Source organism: Aspergillus oryzae, chromosome 2 (assembly GCF_000184455.2).
Source record: "Aspergillus oryzae RIB40 DNA, chromosome 2".
NCBI classification, from domain to species: domain Eukaryota; kingdom Fungi; phylum Ascomycota; class Eurotiomycetes; order Eurotiales; family Aspergillaceae; genus Aspergillus; species Aspergillus oryzae.
The window spans coordinates 1,515,390-1,530,291 of record NC_036436.1 but is presented as its reverse complement, the minus strand read 5'-3'; the positions used below and the strand labels follow the sequence as shown (position 1 = coordinate 1,530,291).

The following is a 14,902-nucleotide window of genomic DNA, read 5'->3' as shown; positions in this document are numbered from 1 at the left end:
ACTCAATCAGGGCCTTCAAGAAGCCTTGCGGACTGCTGCTGCAGAGTCTTTACATCACAGAGCCTTTGTCAGTGAAATTTCAAATATGAATGCCAGGCTGGTTCACGACATGGAAGAAACTCGCTCGCACTTCAAGGCTATGATTGAAAAAGCTTTCTACGAGATTGAATCCAGGGCCGTTTCGATTGTCAATACCGTTACCTCAGTGCTCGGAAGGGTACAGGCTGGGGTAACAAATCTAGATAAGGTGCTAGTACGAGTGCCCTCCTCCACAACACAGCTAACGAGTAATAGAATATTCAGAATGCATCCGCCGAGGTCAGCAAACTGCAATACACTTTTCAAGACCTTGTGGACGAAGTGCTGTCCGCAAATGAACAAATTACAATTGCACATCAACAGAATGCTATATCACACAATGAACTCGCCTTATCCCTTCGGTCAAAGTTGGAGTCCGTATTGCAAGATGATATGGCTAGATTACTTCATAATATTGAAGCATTCGATTCCTCATTAGTAGGTTAGCCTGCCCCAAATGAACAATAAGTGTTGACTATCTTAGGAGTGGCTCTCTGGAAGATTCGGGCTCCTGTCCGAGCGAGAAATGAGCATATCCGAGGTTAGTGGTGCCTTTAAGCTGAATGGAATGGTCTAACTCTCAGAAGCGTCTGCAAGCTTTAGATACTTCATTGAAGGAATTTCAGTTGAGAGCTGAGAGTCTACACAAGTCGCAGTTGCAGCAATCTGAAGCTGTCGAGTTCCAATCAAGGTTACAGGAGAAACTACAAACCAGCGTACAAATTTCGCAAGCTTTACTTGACAAGGCAGCTGCAACTGCAGCCAATTTACAGGCGATGATCGATGAAACATCCGCGCGTTATAAAGACACCCCTGCTTTGAGGCCGCTTTTTAGCACATCCTTCTCGTGGACCTTTTTTGGTCTTCTTCTGAGTCTTATAGCATCTCACAACGTAAAATTTGCTTTAGCAATGCTTATTATTAGTGCTCGTAAGTACCAGTATCCACAGCTTATGTCCTGCAACTAATTGTGCCGTTTTTAGTTCAATTCATGGCCGTAAGGATATTATAATGCGTCTATGACCGTTATGCTGGCAAAGTCAATGAGAAACCCACTATATCGATCACATGGATCATGGATCATCTCAGTAATCAAGATTCTCTTTTTCTTTTTTTTCTTTTTTCTTTTTTTTTTTTTTTTTTTACATTTCTAAGATTGGGCCAGTTTCCAGGAACGTTTGCACCATGCGCGCCCGCAACCAGCTGCAAGCGTCAATCATGGTGGCACGGTCTTGACCTTTGAATTACTTAATGAATATCCTTGCTGTTATTGTTATCATCTAATCGAAGCGATCTCTTGAAAGAGAACCTAAGCACGTCCAATCTCCAATGGCTAATTCATGGAAGCTCTATGATATGTTAAGCACTCGCCGTGTCGATTAAACTTTCACCATACATTCTAGTACACTCTATTATACTAGGTAGGTGAACCGTCAATAAAAGCTAAACTCAATCAATACTACGGTGGACTACGGTAAAGGTATTCGGCAACCAGACGGTTTTCGGCAGCGATCGATGCAGGTTTAACCCGGCCTTTTACATTGATGCAATTATCTTCTCTAAACTGGAACCCTCCACAAGGCAATTATTTTAAGGCAAATTATGGTTTAAAAGGAGCAAGAGCATGTTCCTTTCTTTCTCTTTCGCTCTCTTTTTGTAACACTAACAGGAACACGCCCTATAGTACATGAGATGTGTCGAGTTTACTTCACCAGGATTTAGGGTCGAGTTCCCTCGGTGCCGAAAAGAATGCCCGAGCAATGTATTTATGTGGCCCCAGGACAGTTTAATTGCCGATATCCAAGCCTTTCAGGTGAGTAAATTGCAGAGCGTGTGACAAGGGTAACCAGGAGAATACTCCGCATTTTGTGGGGAACCCCATGGGACGATCTTTGGGATGTGGAGACACTCATTTGAAAATGACAGTGACTTGTCCAGTCAGCGCTGCTGAAAATTGTCTCCCTAATCCCGGCTTTTCCTTGTCGAAAATGATTGGGGAGTGCGTCACGTCACGGCCAAGCTTTCCTGCTTAGGAATTTCCTAAGCTAATACATGGTACCTTCCTCCGGTCAAACTTCGGAGAAGCCCTAGATAAGGGCACGGGATATAGTCCGATCTTCATGTACCGACGGATTGAAAGTTTGAAACGCTAAATGACATGTTCCTTAGTACTGTCAGCAGTCTCCGGTATCTCCGAGGCAGCTACATATATAAAGTCACCAAGCTCACGGCAGAGGAAAATGTCTCCGTGAACAACAACCACACCCAGCCAGTATGCCTTCACTTCGCCGGCTTCTGCCTTTTCTTGCTGCAGGCTCCGCCGCTCTGGCAAGCCAAGATACGTTTCAAGGCAAGTGTACTGGTTTTGCAGACAAGATAAACCTGCCTAATGTGCGGGTAAATTTTGTCAATTACGTGCCTGGAGGCACCAATCTTTCTTTGCCAGATAATCCCACCAGCTGCGGCACAACCTCTCAAGTAGTGTCCGAGGATGTCTGCCGTATTGCCATGGCTGTTGCAACCTCAAACAGTAGCGAAATCACCCTTGAAGCATGGCTCCCACAAAACTACACTGGTCGTTTCCTGAGTACGGGCAACGGTGGTCTCTCAGGCTGTATGTTCTACCCGGCACCGCGATGCGACATGGCACAACTTCAAACTAACGTCTTACAGGTATTCAGTACTATGATCTAGCGTACACCTCCGGCCTCGGGTTTGCCACGGTTGGCGCCAACAGCGGCCATAACGGAACATCCGGGGAGCCTTTCTACCACCACCCAGAGGTCCTCGAAGACTTTGTACATCGTTCAGTCCACACTGGTGTCGTGGTTGGAAAGCAATTGACAAAGCTTTTCTACGAGGAAGGGTTCAAGAAGTCGTACTACCTTGGTTGCTCCACTGGTGGTCGGCAGGGCTTTAAATCCGTCCAGAAATATCCCAATGACTTTGATGGTGTTGTAGCCGGTGCACCGGCATTCAATATGATCAACCTCATGTCATGGAGTGCCCACTTCTATTCAATCACGGGGCCAGTTGGGTCCGACACATACCTATCCCCTGACCTGTGGAATATCACCCATAAGGAGATCCTGCGTCAATGCGACGGTATCGATGGAGCAGAGGACGGCATTATTGAAGACCCAAGTCTTTGCAGCCCGGTTCTTGAAGCGATCATCTGCAAGCCTGGTCAAAACACTACCGAGTGTTTAACTGGCAAGCAAGCCCATACCGTTCGCGAAATTTTCTCCCCGCTGTACGGAGTGAACGGCACCTTGCTTTATCCCCGCATGCAGCCTGGCTCTGAGGTGATGGCTTCTTCCATAATGTACAACGGCCAGCCTTTCCAGTATAGCGCAGACTGGTACCGCTATGTTGTCTACGAGAACCCCAACTGGGATGCAACCAAGTTCTCCGTCCGTGACGCAGCCGTCGCTTTGAAGCAGAACCCATTCAATCTCCAGACCTGGGACGCAGATATCTCCTCTTTCCGCAAGGCAGGCGGTAAAGTCCTCACCTACCACGGTCTCATGGATCAACTTATCAGCTCGGAGAACTCCAAGCTTTACTATGCGCGCGTTGCGGAAACCATGAACGTCCCTCCGGAAGAGCTGGACGAGTTCTACCGCTTCTTTCAGATCAGTGGAATGGCCCATTGCAGTGGAGGTGACGGAGCGTACGGCATTGGAAACCAGCTCGTGACCTATAACGATGCCAATCCTGAAAACAACGTCCTCATGGCTATGGTTCAGTGGGTGGAGAAGGGCATCGCCCCGGAGACCATTCGTGGTGCTAAGTTTACCAATGGCACGGGCTCGGCCGTGGAGTATACTCGCAAGCACTGCCGCTACCCTCGCAGGAATGTATACAAGGGGCCAGGGAACTACACTGATGAGAATGCCTGGCAATGTGTTTAAATTGTTGAAGTATTGTACATATATTTGCTCATAGAGGCAAGACGTTTGCATGTCTTGATAATTATTTATTCGCCCATCATAGCAGATAGAATATAAGACCACGTCCTACGAAACTCGCAGTGCACTTGTATAATTAGAAAATCAAACCGTCTATGTGTAGGTGCTTCCATTAAAGGAGTATGGTAATTTAGGATAAGCCAACAGGAAGACGGCGAAGTATGAAAGGCAGGTTGTCAGTTTAAATGTATGTTGGCAGGCAAGTCTAAAATATATCTCCTTGTAATAGAATACTAGAACTACTTGTGGTACAAGGTGATCCAGAGACGGGACATAATGGGATATACCATGTGTCTACGAGGAGAGAGATTGACTATGAAAATATACGTATATAAACGTTCAACCAATAAGTAGTATAGAAACATTGTTTTTATCATTGGAAAGCATGGTAGTAAAAGCCGCCCCGGGCAGGCAAACCCAAGGCGGTCCACCAGACAGACCGCCTTGGGAACTGGGGAGCCATCGCATCATAGGTTCCACCCAAAGGAGTGCCTGGCAGCTAAACTCCGGTCCTTGATGGCTTCATAGCCCACTCATACAAAGCACACACTGGACAAATTCTGCGCAAGACCGGACATTTAGTTGGACGCAGTATTTCCCGTACTTACCGACACCAAGCCGACTAAACTCCCCGCTAACAATAGTGATCGCTGATCCATCCCTCTCTTACCTCCCCGAGCTCACACGGATCGCTCTCATTGGCCTGATTGTTTGCGCCGCGGGGTGCGCGTGCAGCATTCCTTCAGATCCGCTAGATTATCGGCAAGATATATTACGATTTATAACACCCACGTTTCACGATTGAATCTCAAAAATGACCGACCCCGTTGCCGATACCCCCGCTATGGATGAATTCGCGCAGACTCGTGGCGGGGATGACCTATTCGACGATGAGATTGTGCCTGTGGCCGCGGAGTCAGAGGTCCCGCCGGAAGTCCAAGCATTGGAAGAGAACGTCGCATCGCTATCGTTAGAAACCCAAACCCCGCCGCCCCGTACCGAAACTCCTCCACGGTCGCGTGGAGGCGAAAGGCGAGGACGTGGCAGAGGAAAAGGACGCGGTGGCAGACAAGAATCGCAAAATCCAGCTTCAAGGCGGGGTGATGGAGGCTCAAGGGCAAAGTCCGCTGACGAGGCCGCCCAGACCGAGAAGAGCAGTGAGGAACCCAGCAAGGATGTGTCTGCTGAAACGACAGAACAAGCAAAGAAGGAAGATGCAACTTCAGACTCCAAACCCTCCGCCGAGGCTAACGGTCAACGCGTGCCAGCTGTGCGCGGGGATCGGAGTGCTACAGGTGGGATCAAGAAGGTATGCCAGATCTCTTTTACTGAGTGAGGTTTGTTCACTGATCGTTTTCCAGCCAAAACTCACAGAGGAGGAACTCTCTCAACGCATCGCCGCCGCGAAGGAGAACGCTGCTCGCAAGGCTGCCGCCCACGCCCGTGCTGAAGCCGACCAAGCCTCCTTCCTTGAACGAGAGAAGGTTGCCGAAGAAAAGCGACGCCAGGAACGCCAGAATCGCCGTGTGATGGATAACGAACGAGAGCGTAATCGGCAGCGGAAACTTCAAGCTCTGGGCGGGAGAGAGTGGGATTCGCAGAAGCAGGAGGAGGATTATAACCCTCGCGGAGGTAGAGGCGGATTCCGACGAGGAATGCACGGCGGTGTCTCTGGATACGTTAGACGAGACTTTGGAGATTCACAACCGGACGAAGAGACGAACAATCACCACCATAATGGCTTTCGAGGCCGGGGTCGTGGCGGTAGAGGTGGTCGTGGACGCGGCCGTGGACCACGGCCAGACATTCCACCATCCGAAGGTGCAACGAACGAGCCAAGCTCTACCGAGCAAAAGCCCGCGCCAGCTCCAGTCATCGATAATGAAGCCGAGTTCCCCTCCCTTCCTGGCGGTAGTAAAAAGGAGAGCACGGTCGACACTGATTCTACTGCGGCTAAGCTCGCCGATGTCCTATCGCCGATATTTGCAAGCGGTGCTACATGGGCAGAACAAGTCGAGAATAACTAGATGTTCACAGTCACGAGTTTATATTGTTCTTTAATCATGTTTTGGAGGACTATTGTTATTTGCATGCACGGAATATTCCCCGAACTATTGTTATTTGCTATGCTTCTAAACTATGTCTACACTCTGCTAAAGAGATTTCCTGGCAACATTGGATAATTAAAGATGCCCTTTCTATCCTATGATCTCCCCAAGCCATGTAATACATATGCATCATGATGTCTCCATCTTTTTTGCAGATCTCTGCAAGTGATGCACTTATACCTTAACTACCTAATTCGGTAAAGCTTGGTGATATGGCTGACTCAGCCCAGTGGCGGCCAATAAGAAACACAGCGTGCGGTCATGATGATATCACTGAGATCATTATGTTCTATTGCTCTGTACAAGGGCCTCGTCACTGTACGCCATGTGTGATACCGGATATAAAAGATGGCCATTCTCGATACCCAATTCTCCTTATCTTTTTACACAAACAGTAACTTATTTTGACAAACAAGTAAGTGACCCAAAACACCAAGTCTATACCCTCAAACCCCGAAGCGGGAACTATATACATCGACCCTCCAGACTATATACACACATACATACAAAAATCACATCTAAACACAACTAATCTCAATCCCAGATACACCAAACCAAACCAAAACCAACACAATGTCCGGGGCTAACACCCACATGAACGAGCACCCCTCCGGCGGCACCAGAGGCGGCGCCAGCGTCGAGCCAACACCAGCCAACAACGTCGGCGGCGGCCGAGGCTGGGGCGATTCTGGATTCTTCAAAGGTGGAACTGGCGGAGAAGGAACGGGTCATATCTCTGTATGTCTCATATACTATTACTCCTTACCTACTCCCATGTGATTATACGTTGGTGTAGTTAACGGTTTGATCAGGACAAAATCAAGACATCACTGTCATCTGCAGACGAGTTCTCGAGTTTAAGAGACCAGAAGGGTATGGCGGAGAGTAACTTTATGGATCGGAGGAATAGAGAAATGGGTGAGCATGAGGGGACGTGCGCGACTGAGGATCATAGTTTCATGACGCAGAAGCCTGGGGGTTCGGATACTTTGCCTGGGTGGGAGAAGGCGAAGGGTGTTTTGGGTAATATGTGAGTTTTTCCCCCCCTTTTTTCTTCTTTGGATTTTGGTTGTTGTGTTGGGTTGGATTGCTGATTGATTGGTAGGTTTGGTTGAATGTGCTATGATGCGGTGTGATGCAGAAAATTGTATGAGGGTATTATATTGTTTATTGGAGTTTTCGTGGTATTATGAGATATTGTATTATAATGCATTCACACAAGGGTTAGATGTCATAAGAGTGAATAATATAACGTATGTGCATTATTTGATTCTATATCTGACAAGGCTATTCAACCTTTGCGCTCTTCCCTTTTATCCGATCCCGTATTGCTACGACCTTGCCTGCCAGGCGGCCCTTTAATGTCTGTGATGTGAGTGCGGCTGCCTCTTCGGCGGAGACGAAGCGACGGACTAAGAGGTTGAAGATGCTTCCGAACGCTAGAGCGATAACCGTGCTGGTAAGGATAATCACATTGTACGGCATACTAAAATCCGGCGTGGGTAGCGGCAAAAGAAGGCTGGTTGTGCGCATGTAGATCGGGTTTTCATGTCCACCGAGCTTAATCACCGCCGGGGCAACGTTGAAACCACGGTTGGCGTCCGGGGGGTACTCGGTGTATCGTAAAATGGCCTTCTCGAAGTCATATGTAAGTGTCACAGTAGAGGCAGCCGGGACGGATAAAGCTAGTTCTAGCTGTGTGCCGCGTTCTCTGTCAATCGCTGGGCGGTAGAAGGTTTCCTTGATGAGCTGTGAGGTGGGAACTTGTCGACGGATCCCATCACGCCCAGTGATCGTCGCTTGTAGTGTGTGCACATACGGACGCAAGAACCACGGGAGGGTCTCAAAATACATGAAATCAACCGCGTCCGTATCAGAGGGATTATCAAAGATGATACGCATGCCACCCCGTTCCACGCCGTGGCCAACGATCGTCCGTTCCGCACGCAAGACAGGCTCATCTAGAGGAACATGGGTTGTGGCTTCCTGCTCCGGCATGACCAAATCAAATGCGCCGGAGGGTTGGAGCGTGTAACACCGAGTGAAGCCATCCGGCTTACGAGTCTCGACCGCACCTTCAGAGACAGCGACCCCTCGCTCATGGGGTACGCGCAAGCAGATAGTTTCCTCAGAGCTTTGGCTATCGCCTAACGGGCAAACGCCGCTAACAGTGCGCCCAAAGATTTCGCTTAGAGACCAGCCGCCTTCGGAGGTCTTCTCCAAAGGATAACAGGTATCATCAGAGTGATATGGCTTCGATGTATCGCAGGCAAGCTGATCATTAGGGACTGGTCGGGGAATTGGATTGTCTAAGACTTGTTAGGAGCTTTAATGAATGATGAGGAAATTCGTTTGACTCACCTCGAGGCCTTTTCGACCTGTCAAGGTCAAGCACAATATCCACAGTTTGTTCGATTTGCACAAGACAATCATCGGGACCAGAACAGACAGGACGTACATCAACCGACATACTCTGCCAAGACGCATCAAACAACTTATGTCCATCAAGCAGACTGGCAACACCGGCTTTGCCTTTGCACGGTAGGAGTTTCAGAAAGGGTGTAAGGTTCTCTGTGCAGACAACTTCGCCCGGAAGTGTGCCATGCAAAAGATGTAGATTACTCGAAGCCGGATGGTCTCCGGCGAGAGAGAAAGACGCAACTGGTCGGGTAGTCCGAGTTGAGTCAATGAAGTTGAGCGATGCGCAGAATAAACCAGACAGAGACTGTGTCAGTGTAATCCATTTCGCAAACGCTCTTTTATCTTCGTCAGCATATGCATCCAAGGAGCAGGGGTCCGAACTAGATTGCACGCACTCTTGATCATCTGCCCCATCAATCCATGCCCATAATTCCACACCCGTGTTTCCTTCTTTAACCCCATACCAGGGGCGCGATCCCCAGCTTTCAGCATCCCATCTTCCCGTAGTGAATCGCAGGTGTAACTCCTTGGTGTGAGCATGTTGCAATATCTGACCTAGCGCACGGGGAAAGTGGCGAAAATTCCGCTCGTCAAAGGACTCCTGAGAAGCATTGCTCCGGAAATTAAAGGACGCTAATAAAGATGACTGCGGCAATGGCTGCAGGGTGAGGCTCTCATGGTAGTCCGATGTCGCGTAGGTGAGCGAGGACAACGCGACAAGGAGAAAGAGAGGAAAAAGAGAGAGGACAATCATTCCGTCATGCTTGCCAAAGAGAAGTTTCAAGCACTGTTTTAAGAATATCTCCCAACCCAATATCAAGCCATGCACGGGTTGTAAAGTGTTAGATCTCCGGACCGAAGGAGACAGAATAATTTAGCGTCTAGATCCCGTAACGTGGTATTGGGCAGCGCTTTAGGGGGGGAGGATAATGGGCGCCGGGTTTCGCAATTGCTAGAAGCTGTTGGTAATCGGATTAAATTGGAATCCTCATTCAGGTCATTCGGCCATAGCTCTGACGTTCTTATGGGGTAGAACATCTGGACTAATGCTCGGACACTTACCGAAAGGGGTCGATGACCTTTAGAGTAAGCGCAGCCGCGACCGCGTTTAGCGCCACTCCGCAGAATAATCGTCTTTCGTGCATCGCAACAGCTCTCATATACGTACGATCCCCACTCTTCTCGCACGAACGTCCCTTCTCGGAGTCATTGCATCATGGCGGCGGAACAGAGAAAGCTGCTCGAGCAGCTCATGGGAGGTAAGCTAGCTCTAACATAAGAAACACAGCTCGAACCCTAGCTAATAGAAATCTTCTCGTAGCGGACCAGCTCATGGGTACTGGTGCTCCCTCTCGCAACGCCCAGCTTTCTATTACCGATCCCAAAGTCTGTCGTTCATATCTCGTCGGCACATGCCCGCATGATCTCTTCACCAATACCAAGCAAGATCTTGGCCCTTGCCCTAAGGTGCATAGTGAAGGTCTGAAGACGGAGTATGAGACAGCTTCGGCTGCGGAGAAGGCTAAATGGGGCTTTGACTTTGACTACATGAGAGACATGCAGAAATACATTGATGATTGTGACCGGAGAATTGACTCCGCACAGCGGAGGTTGGAAAAGACCCCGGACGAAATCCGACAAACAAATAACCTTGTAAGGATAGCTTCTTCACCAAGCGAACTAAAGCTGGTTGCTAACAATCATCAGCTCAAACAAATCTCTGATTATACCAAAACGATCAACGGCGGCCTGCTTGAGATTTCCGTCCTAGGCGAAACCGGCTCCGTTGCGCAGGCATACAATGAATTGCACAAGATCCGTACAGCCAAACACCAAAAGGAAACGTGCGAACGCGAATTGAAGAATCTGCAGGATACCTCTGGCCCGTCAGGCCACCAGAAGCTGCAGGTATGCGATGTTTGCGGCGCATATCTGAGTCGTCTCGATAACGACCGTCGATTGGCGGATCATTTCTTCGGTAAAATGCACATGGGGTACTCGGACATGCGCAAGACGTTTAAGAAACTCAGCGAGGAGCTCAAGGGCAGACCACCGCCAGTTCGTCATCACGATGACGAGGAAGGTGGCTGGGGTGGCCGCTCAGGTGGTGGTAGAGGACCTCGGTATGGTGGTGGCGGCGGCTACAAGAAGCGTGGTGGACGGTGGTGATGATGATGGCTATTCACTACTCTTCTTTTCTTTTGCTGCTGGATTCGCATAGCGCAGGCGTTATTCTTTCTATCAGGACGTTATGAATAGTCATATGTGTTAATAGGATAAAGTACTAGTCTTGAAAATCCAAACCTGGGCCAAATTCTGCAATACAGTTGGTCTGCTTGCCCGAGCCGCAAGTTGCTAGTTCTACGTAATGACGGCATGGAAGTGCGATTCACAAACTGGGTTTCATAATTGGAAATTATCTGGAAAATGAATGGAGTATATAGCATCGCATTGACAGGCAAAGAAAGTTACAAAGGCAAGTTGGTCTGAAAAAGTTCAGATATGAATTGAGTAAAAGAAATATTCATCGCTGTGCTGGAAGTCCGTTGCGAAAATAAATGTAGATATCCCATGTTCACCCAATATCCCATTTTGCCCCTTCCCAGTAAGAGTAACAGCAGTACAACACAGACACCATGTCCAAAATGAACCTAAGAAAAATAACCGATGATTATTATACAGTCGTACTATAGCCATCTACTTTGCGTTCTGCTGTAGAGTATGCCCATTCGTCGTAGCCTGGACCAATTCCTGCATCAATATTTCGTAGTTGAGCGCTGTCTCCGGCCGTCGCAACAAGATATCACGGACGACACTCAGTTGGGTAATATCCGCGTTCGGCGCCTGTTGCAAGAGCTGTTGAATAGCTGGGGAGCTAGCCTGATTACCCAGCACCTGAACGGCAGCTGCAAGACCCGTGACTGGGGCCTGGTTTTGTGGCGCCGGGCTCTGATATGGTGCAAATTGGGGAGCATGTGGAGGATGTTGGTGTTGAAATTGGTGTTGCTGCTGACCATATGGGGAATGTGCCAGTGGCGTTCCGTCAAAGTTCGAAGGGGCTGGGGTGATTTGAGACACGGGCCGTGGCCCAGGAGTCATGAATTGTTGTTGCTGAGGTGTCGCCGGACTCGCAGAAGCCACTGGCTCCTGGCTCGGATGGTGCGATGAGGGCTGTACCGAGGGGGGATTCGATTCAGAGGTCTTCACGGCAAAGACGACGAGAAGAACCCGTTCTGGAGTTGGATCCTCCAAGGTATTGTTCTCTAAGAGTTCAATGAACTCGGGTTTCTTAACTGACCCAGCCTCGATGGGAATAAGATAAGTATCTTTGACGGCTGCTAGAGGATGCTTGCCCACCACACCGTATCTCTTGCGATCCGAGAAATAGTTAAAGAGCTTGTCGAAGCCGGCCTGCTCTTTTGGCAACTCGGGCTTCTTGATACAAATGACTGACACGTCTGTGGAAGTACTGAAACGCAAGTTGCAGAGATACTCGCTGGCCAGTTGGATGTCAATTCTGCCATCCACTAGCAATGTCGAAGGCGCAAGCTGACTCCAGGGGATTCGCCCACTGAGGTCGGCACCTCCAACATGTTTAGCTGAGGAGGAAAACTCGGCAATGGGGTTCATGATGACCTTGCCACGCCAAACAGCTCCTTCGTCATGATAATCCTTAGGTGAGTAGGGCGGTGACTCCGGTTCATCGTCCTTTAGAAGCTGATCGATCTCTGCATCGGCCTGAGCCGTTCCAGTCGGGAGTGGTTGTCGAATGTGGGTTGCCACCTCTGGAAACACTTGCTCGTGCTCAGTGCCGCCAGGGGAGTGAGCCCTAGGCGGGAAGTGCTGGTCGTGAGAAATACCGTCGGTGGGTTTGCTGTCAGACGCTTGCTGGTTACCAGGTTTCCGAACGTTATCGCCATCGCCGGACTGCTGAGGACCTGGGCTTTGGCTGCCATCTGCATCGACTAAGCTTCGACGGGGAGCAGCAGAGAACACGGGCTCACTGGGCACATTCTGATTATCGTCTTCAACCAGTTCCTCGCCTTTATGGGTCCGCCTGATCCTTGGCCCTTGTTCTTGCACGATAATATGCTGCCTTTCGGCTTCGCGCTTGATTTCGGCGTCCTTCTGTTGCAGTTCTTCACTTGCCATGTCTTGGGAGCTCATCTTAGAGAGGGTATCTGGGAGTAAACTACCTACGAGCAGACGATCCCGTAGAGAAGGATTCTTCTTTACGTTGAACAAGATCGTCCGCAATTGTGCTTTATACTGCTCTGTGGTCTCTCCAGATCCTCCGCAGAAATTCTCATACATTGCATTCTCAATTGAGAGAGCGAGTTGCCGCGCGACCTCCTCCGCTGACTTCCCATCCGACAAGCTGAAGGAACCTCGCCTTCGGGCCTCAGAAACCTGATCTACAAATAACCTGACCAGAGCACTGGCCGCACTTTTCCGAGCAGGATTAGAGAGTTCTTCCACAGTCTTTACGCCCTCAACCACTGCCGTTTCTGCGGTAGAGTTCTGGCGTGAAGGCTGCTCCTTAGCCTCATCCTTTACTTGGGTTGGTTCCACGGTAGTCATCACAGTATCAGTGTCTGCTGGGGGAGAGACCTTCTGCTGTTTCGATTTCGGTGTCTGAAACATGAGGTGATTAGTTATCAGAGTAGCTTGCTCGAAGGAGTCATCTAGAGCACTCACAGGTTCAGGCGTAGACACATCCTGATGTTCATCAAACTTGCGTTTTTGAGCACTTGCCGATTGAGCATCGGGGACGGCACCATTCTTCTCGGTGACCGGTGTAACAGATGATGGTGCTGGGGAAGTCGGAGCAGCCTCAGGCGCTGGAGGAGCAGGAGCAGGAGCAGGAATAGAAACAGGAGCGGGAGCGGGAGCGGGAGTAGGAGCAGGAGCAGGGGCTGGGGTTGACGAAGCAGCTGTACGTGCTGGTGTGCTCGCCTCGGTTTTGGGCTCAGGTTTGGGCTCAGGTTTGGGCTCACTGGGTCTGCCTCTTCTGCCTCCCTTTTTACCCTTTCTGCGGCGTGATGCTTTCTTTTCCTCGGCTTCTTTGCGCCTTTTTTCAGCTGCCTCCTCCCAAGGCTTTTCACCACGCGCAATCTTATCCAGGAGAACTTTATGATTTTCAGGCTTGCATATCTCACAAAAGTACTCGTCTGGCTCCTCGCCCTTCGCGAATGTGAGACCCATGCAGTCATTATGTTGCCATGCTGAACAGCGATCGCAGCAGATCATATCACGTTCAATGTCTTCCTCCTCTTCATATTCTCCGCATATACATCGGATAATCTCTTCTTCTTCACTGGGGGCAGGTGTTGGTTCGACGGAAGGCTTCGGTGGTTTTTCCTTCGGCTGCGCTTTCGACTTGGGTTTCTTCGCAGGTGTCTCAGGGATAAGATCGAGGTTCTTGTGCTGACCCTTGGTCGAGCGACCTGATCGTCGCGGCTCTTCTGACGTCGCTGTTAGCTGGCTATTCAGACTGATCGGGGATCTGCGTTCAACCGTCACTCCACTCCTATGTGGACTGACATACCGTCCGCGAGATTGTGGTTACTAGGAGCTTACCGGCCATGGTGGGGGTATATAATGATAAGATGCAAAAGCTTTCTACGGTGCGATGTAGAGTAACCTGGGACAAGCGCCACCCAAATCTCGTTCTACGGCATCAGAGGGTTCAAGTAATACACAAGAGAAGACGCTGGACAGTGGCACTGCTGCTCGGTCCACACGGGTATTACTTTATCTTCTCAAATTTGTTTCCACAAAGATTTATTTAAGACACAACGCGTAGCGACAGTATTTCCAACACCGGGTTTCGGTGTTCTGACTCTGACGAATTCCTCTTTCGCGCGCAGCGTGAATGCTTGGCGTGAGCGGGGTCGCGTGAGCGCTGTCTTGATGCTGGCTGAGATTTATAGATATGTCCTGCAATCCGGCGATACCAAATTGGCAACCGAGCGACTGCGTAGCGACTTCTGATGAGTTTGGCGACAGTTCAGTTGACAGGGAGGCGATGGGGAGATGAGGAGATGAAGTTGGAAGAAGAGGAATGAATGAAGACGGAGTCGCGGTCGCCGGCTGAGTCAGCGAGCACGTGAATGGATGGATGCGGCTCGGCGGGGAGCGCTTGGCACGACGCCAACAGGGTTCCTCTTCGTCGCGTTTATTCATTGAAAGCTTCGCCGTATCCCCACATAGATTGCGCATTTTCCTGATCGTCCTGCATCTAACACTAGTCTAACAAAGCTACGATATCCTTGAATACTGCATTACAACCATCAAAGGCTCTTTTATTAAGAAACAGAAAGA

The 14,902-nt window shown here is 49.6% G+C and overlaps 5 protein-coding genes across 5 annotated transcripts; 3 read left to right on the top strand and 2 right to left on the bottom strand.

Moving 5' to 3' along the window:
* Window positions 1-2,352: 2,352 nt before the first annotated feature.
* On the top strand, window positions 2,353-3,992 carry faeB-2 (putative feruloyl esterase; the record flags this gene model as incomplete). The annotated part of the gene is made up of 2 exons (XM_001819039.1): window positions 2,353-2,692; window positions 2,752-3,992. The coding sequence occupies 2 exons, from the start codon at window positions 2,353-2,355 to the stop codon at window positions 3,990-3,992; spliced, it is 1,581 nt and encodes a 526-aa protein (XP_001819091.1).
* Window positions 3,993-4,863: 871 nt separating this feature from the next.
* AO090001000581 (uncharacterized protein) lies at window positions 4,864-6,076 on the top strand (the record flags this gene model as incomplete). Its single annotated transcript, XM_001819038.3, has 2 exons — window positions 4,864-5,358; window positions 5,411-6,076. 2 exons carry the CDS (start codon window positions 4,864-4,866, stop codon window positions 6,074-6,076), a joined length of 1,161 nt encoding a protein of 386 aa, XP_001819090.1.
* Window positions 6,077-7,444: 1,368 nt separating this feature from the next.
* Window positions 7,445-9,332, bottom strand: gpi16 (GPI-anchor transamidase subunit GPI16; the record flags this gene model as incomplete). The annotated part of the gene is made up of 2 exons (XM_023234617.1): window positions 7,445-8,466; window positions 8,519-9,332. 2 exons carry the CDS (start codon window positions 9,330-9,332, stop codon window positions 7,445-7,447), a joined length of 1,836 nt encoding a protein of 611 aa, XP_023089724.1.
* Window positions 9,333-9,794: 462 nt separating this feature from the next.
* On the top strand, window positions 9,795-10,747 carry AO090001000577 (LUC7 domain-containing protein; the record flags this gene model as incomplete). The annotated part of the gene is made up of 3 exons (XM_001819036.3): window positions 9,795-9,837; window positions 9,900-10,231; window positions 10,286-10,747. 3 exons carry the CDS (start codon window positions 9,795-9,797, stop codon window positions 10,745-10,747), a joined length of 837 nt encoding a protein of 278 aa, XP_001819088.1.
* Window positions 10,748-11,275: 528 nt separating this feature from the next.
* Window positions 11,276-14,165, bottom strand: AO090001000576 (putative PHD finger domain protein; the record flags this gene model as incomplete). Its single annotated transcript, XM_023234616.1, has 4 exons — window positions 11,276-11,527; window positions 11,756-13,060; window positions 13,277-13,966; window positions 14,127-14,165. 4 exons carry the CDS (start codon window positions 14,163-14,165, stop codon window positions 11,276-11,278), a joined length of 2,286 nt encoding a protein of 761 aa, XP_023089723.1.
* Window positions 14,166-14,902: the final 737 nt, after the last annotated feature.